This window comes from Dama dama, chromosome 27 (assembly GCF_033118175.1).
Source record: "Dama dama isolate Ldn47 chromosome 27, ASM3311817v1, whole genome shotgun sequence".
Lineage (NCBI taxonomy): Eukaryota > Metazoa > Chordata > Mammalia > Artiodactyla > Cervidae > Dama > Dama dama.
The window spans coordinates 53,069,069-53,075,068 of NC_083707.1; the positions used below are offsets into that span (position 1 = coordinate 53,069,069).

The 6,000-nt window shown below is 43.1% G+C and overlaps 1 protein-coding gene across 1 annotated transcript in view; it reads left to right on the forward strand.

Annotated features, from left to right (window-relative positions):
* The window catches only part of DCC (DCC netrin 1 receptor), a 1,105,239-nt gene extending 1,099,601 nt beyond the window's left edge, over positions 1–5,638 (forward strand). Inside the window, exon 29 of the mRNA XM_061130661.1 lies at positions 289–5,638. Coding sequence (XP_060986644.1) covers positions 289–378 — 90 coding nt within the window. The 3' untranslated portion in view covers positions 379–5,638. The remainder of the gene's footprint in view (positions 1–288) is intronic.
* The last annotated feature ends 362 nt before the right edge of the window (positions 5,639–6,000 follow it).

Here is a 6,000-nt window from a genome sequence, read left to right on the forward strand (position 1 = left end):
CACAGCTAGTAATTGGTAGGACTTGATTTGAAACAAGATTTTGTTTTCAACACAGAAGCCTCATCACAAGGATGAAGCTGGTGAAATAGCAGACAATCCTTCGTCACCGCCTCTTTTACGACCAGCATCTTCAGTCAATGGTCTTTTGCTGCATGCAGCCCCTGGGCTATGGGCCGCTGTGGCTTGCATGAGAATGCACAGTGAAAGGATTAGAGATGGCCCCGCCTTAACAAAAGGAAGGCACCAACATTCACCTGCACTAATCCTTTGCTCTCATTCTCTCTGTAGGTGTATGAACAGGATGATCTGAGTGAACAAATGGCAAGTTTGGAAGGGCTGATGAAGCAGCTTAATGCCATCACAGGCTCGGCCTTTTAACACGCATTCCCGAATTGACGAGCTGAATTTGCGGGGACCTCCGCAGCATTACCAGTTACCCACGAACAGCACACCTGTGTCCAAGGACTCTAACCAATGTACAGGTCAGCCATCAAGACCACTCACTCCTGGAAGATCCTACAGCAGTTCAGAAGGAAGACGCAGTCCTTCCTTCCTGGGCATCAGGAGTTTCAAAATGAGGACTCTGGGGTCCCTCAACAAAAGCTAAGACACATCTTCACTGCAGTGCCAAAGCTGAAGCTGCAAGAACAGTCCTGGGCCTTTGCCACTGCAGTGACCGCACTGTCATGACAAACACTTAACGTTCTTCATCAAGGCCTGTCCGTTTCTCCGAATGTGTAGGTCTAGTCTTACAAACGGCAAGTGCATTATTGAAGCCTGTACCCTGCCATGGCAAACCAGTGCAAGCTCACTATTTTGTTTCCAAATTGAAAGTACAGAGCACCCATGGGAACTTTCTCACCAAAGGATTGATGTTTTTCTGACAGCACAAAAAAAGTAAACAGGCAAACAGAGGCTTCTGTCACGTGGTCACACTTGCACAGGTGGTGGGTATCAGCAAGTGGCTGCGAAATTCACCCGTGTTAGCAAGGTATCTGTAAATCCACCCTTGGTTAACACTGATGTCTGGAGAACAGGAACACTTAAAAATCTCCAGCTAGGGGCATGCTGCCAGCCACCGGTCCACTTCCTGAAGGAGGATATAATATGCAATCTTCTCAGACACCCAGTAATTATGAGCTTAAACCTTCTAACAGGACACTGTTCAATCTGGGTGGCTTTTGTGCCATCCCACACTGTGATGATATTTCAAAGCTTCACCAAGCCCGTCTCCCTCAGAAGTCTGGCTGGAAGAGTCCCCCTCTCCACCCCATCCCTCCCTGAGTCCTCCTGGGCAGCCAGTCCCGGTCAGGTGGCCAGCTCCACACATTCCATGCCACCCGCCCCCGCCCCGATCTACCTTCCTGAAACCCTCTGTGGACGTGGCAGACCCATCCCATCCAAGGAAGGGAAGGAAAATGGAAGGTGGTTTCAAACAGTACCTTCTCTTAAGTGATGTCTCTTCCACCAGCAGGGTCCTCACTGACTCAGGGCAGGCAGTGTTGATGAATGGCGACCACCAGGTTTGTTGTCAAGGAAACTTTCTGCACCACGGCTGCCCAGAGTCAGAGAGGAACGGAGAGGAAGACACCACTTGACACTTCTGACACATCATCCTAAATCCGGTGGATGCTCTTTAAAACTGCATCTTCATTGTGAGCTAGAACCTTAAACTCCTATTGCCATGTTTATCTACAGCTTGCAACTAGGTGAAATTAAAAACATTGTGTGTGCACCCTTTTAGTTTCTGAATTTGCAGCTGCAGATTTGGAGTTAATCCATTTGTGCAGCTGAATCGCCAAAAGGGAGCCCGTTTGCATATTTATCTGTTAGGCAACTTGAAAACCCAATAAGAGAGTTTCAGCTGAATTACTCCTTTCAGCTCTGCCTTTGATTTCAAGCTTGAGTAGGTCATAATTTTAAAAGAGCATGGAAGGAATAGGATCTTTACAACCTAATAGCTCCTTTTATTAGGTGGGTAATTATATATGAATCCCTGAATGAAATATTTTGAGCAAAATGGCACTGTAACAGAAGTAATAATTCAGATTATTTTTTTACAGTTTTATGTCGGGAAGGAAATCTGATGTCAAAGAGAGGGCTTGTTCAAATGGTTCATTAGAAAGTCCGGTCCATTTGTGAAATTGTTCTTTCAACAAGAGTGCTTGTTCAATTTACTTATATTTTCATGAAGTCCTTCTGAAGAGCTATGTGACGTTATCCTCTGGGGCAGATAACTCTTATTCAATATCTAAACACTTAGGCAAACAACACTCCACTGACCTGGAACAAGGCATTTCATAACATAATATTGAGTCTTACAAAAAATAATCCATGACATCAGAAAAAAAAAAAAAATGTCCATTAGCCCACCTTACCTTCTCAAGGTCCTAGGATGGGTTTTCCATTCTAATCCTCACAAACACGGAACATTCTCTGAAGGCATCTGATACCCAAGGAAAGTCACCCTGAGGGTCCAGTTTGGAATGAGCTGCGGATTTCAGGGACTAGTCATGTCTTCAGTCTGTATGCTGTATCTGCACAATCAAGAGAACTAGCATTTTTACAACATTCCAAACTCCTCTAGTCAAAGTCAATGATCTTAGGAGATACATTGTTTAAACACATGAAAATATACAGTGTATGATTTCAGCATGCTCTTGAAACTGTCTTCATAAACACACCCAATGCTCTATCTTAGTAATTGGCAATGCTAATAAGTCTTAGCTCATGCAAGGAATATGTGGTAGAATCCATTTACATTCTCAGAAGAGGCTCTTGGGAGATTGGCCCAGTGGTTTGAACATGACTTGACCACAACTCTGTACAACCCTGCTCCTTGTTCTCTCAGATAGTTCACGTGCGTGTACAACTGCCTGCCCAAGTGTACAGGTAACTTTTTAATTTCCCGGTCTCCTGATCTCTCGACAAGAAGAAATCTGTGAATCCTGCAAGATAACCTTTGTTTTGCTCTTACTCTGAGTCTAGTTCATGACAAACAGGGCTCTTTAAGCTCATAAATCTCCCTGATTCCCGTGGGGTGATGCTTGACAGCCAACCAGCAGCTCTGCCACCAGAAGTCAGTTCTCCCCGAAAAAGAAGAAAATAAAACTTGGCAGAGCATGCTCAGACCCCGCCCCACAAACCGCCCCCCGCCCCCCAGCTCTGCTGAACTGTCAGGCATGAGCCGCCTCTTGAAAAAGCTTGGTATGTTTCTTTGGTATTTCATGCTGATAAGAAAGCTATTTTCTTTCCTCTAGGAAGTTCTGCATTTGAGAAACTCACAAAAATGCAGAGAGCTCAAAATGCACAGAACACTTGGAGGATGCTCTGGCCAAGAGTTAAATAGTTCTTAGAGACTCACTCTCAATAAGAAATGAGTCACAGCTCTTTGTAGAACAGAGCTATAAGCTTCTAGAGCATTTAAATAATGGAACTTTACATTTGGATATTATAAAGTGCACATACAATTGAACAAGCTGGAAAAAAATCAAGTGAGGGCAGGGATATAGGAAGTGAATTTATTAAGGCTTCCTAGGAGGGGTTGGATATAACATTATTATTTTCTTCAAAATAAGGGTCGTTCCCAGTGACGTACATGTTTTCGTCCCCTGCATTGGGTAAGACCTACAAAAGTCCAGCACTGGTGTGTCATTCCAGACATTTGGAAACTATAATAGTTTGGCATTCATTGGCTTTTCCCGTAAAGAATCTAAGCACAGGTCTTTCTGGAAGCCTTCACAGTCTGTGCTTGAAAATGGTTACTCATTCCCAGTTACCCTTGTGATACAGCTGTCTGTTGACTCTGTTTAAAGAGACGTCTTAAGGTCTTCTCCAAACATAATAGTGTCTCATACATGGCTGCTGAACTGAAATTCTAACCACCCCACCCCAAAAAAGCCACCTCTAAAGAGATCCCCTTACCTTTTATATAAAAAACTGTGTTCCAGACTGACTCCTTGTAATTTCAGAATGTCCATTTCTAGTTCATGAGAGAGAAAAAGAAATAGAGTAAGTCCCTAGTTTGACACATGTTTATCAAAAACAAAACCGTCAGAACTTTAAAATAGATGCAGAGTGCGGTCGCTTTCCCTTCCTGGACCAATTTACTTCATCTAAACGCAGACCGTACCTAAGGCCAGATGTTAATATCCTCGCATGTTCATCACCCACATACACAAGAGAGAACCCCCAACAATCCGGAGCAGCAGAGCAGTCGGTTGTACACTCAAACCTACTATCTCTTTTTAAATATTTTCAAAGCGACATTTGACTTACAATAATTTGTATTTCTCTGGTAACTTTCAGAAAGCACTTTCCTAGTGTACAGAAAAGCTTTTCACTTGATTCCAACGTTTCCAATTAAGTCAGACTTTGGAAAAAATCATAGATGTTTTGTATGATATTCCATTGCATTCAAAAATACATGCTATCCCATGTGTCAGTGTAACTTGCTATTGAAATACCTGCTTCCAAAATGTCCTGATTCTGGAAAGAAATGCCTGAATATTTCCTGGTCAGTGAGATCAGATGGAAGTGCACACACTAAGACCGTATCTTGGCTCTTCATTGCCGCTCCCGGGTAACGTTCTCTTGCTGGATTTCTGCTGCACTCTGAAGGACTTCTGCTCTCAGCAGAGAGCCTCTGTACATTGTCATCCTCTGATTTTTTTGTTGGTTGGAGAGCAACAGCAAAAACTCTACAAGATGTCGCGAACACAGATACATGGGCCAAGGGGTCTCAGTGTGTGCTGAACGTGTGTTCTCAGATGCAAGAAAGGAAGGTTAGAGAGGAGGAGAAATGCTGTTTTTTTATTACTGTAGGGTAAACCTGACAATTCAGAACTTCGTGAATTGTCAGCTTGTTTTGGGGGGGGGCGGGTTGGGTGGGTGGGTCCAGGGTGTACTTTTTATAAGTAATATTTAATTTATTATTTAGAGTGGCTTCTTTTTTGGATAATTTATGATACAGAGGGAGACCTGGTTGGGAATCTAGATCTGGCTGTTAAAGCTGCAGTGATCCATAGCTTAGAGGGACCACTTTGGAGATGAACTGTCCACTGCTCAGTATGAGGGTGTGCCCAGGCAAAGCCCCCGCTGAATTTCTGTCATCACCGCCTTCTCCCTTGCCAGGGTCATTCAGACTTGGTTACCACCAAACCCACAATATTCTGATGGCATTTTTCAGATCACATGCTACTCATTCTCTCCGAGGGCTTTGCGATTCAAATTGTTAGTGTGCTAGTGGTAGGTTTATTTGGTAGAAATGGGTACACTACAGCTTTAACTAGCCTTAGTGGAAAGAAGAAATTTTTTGTTGCTACAAAATGCCTTTTAATGTCAAAAAAAAAAAAAAGGTATTTTGAGCCCACAAAGAGTTTCTTTAAATTGTCAGACTCTAGCATTGTTAACCAAATTAGACTAGTGATTGCAATATTTAAGTGTAAATCTTGTTCTATGAGAAAGGAAACTTGCTTACAGTTTAAAACAATGACTGTTTCTACACACGATCTTGTATACTACTACACGAGGAAAAAGGGGTTTTGTAATCACTGTAGAACAGTCTCATATTCATTTTTTATAGAAATGTTATTCCAATGGTGCATTTTTTGTTTAATAAATAAAGTTTTGATACAAAGTTCTTCCTCCATGTTATTTATATCGAATGACTGATATGAAATGAGCACAATGCGAACCCTTGCCTGTCTGTGTTCATCCTCCTCCGGATACGTGCTGCCTTTTTGGACATGTGGATCAGGGACTGTCAGAGGAGCCTGGAGGGTTGCAGCCTGTGGGCTCGGACATGCCTTAGGAACTAGACCACAGCAACAGCAGACTGTCACTCCTCCAGCACATGCCTTTGGATGTTTCTGCTGTTTCAAGCACACGCCCAGTAAGGTTCCTATCCCAGCAGCCAATACCCAAGTCAGCTAGAAGGTTGCCTTCCGTTGCCAGAATTTGCTTTTTAGCCTACACACACAGGAGACCTGTGAATTCCAG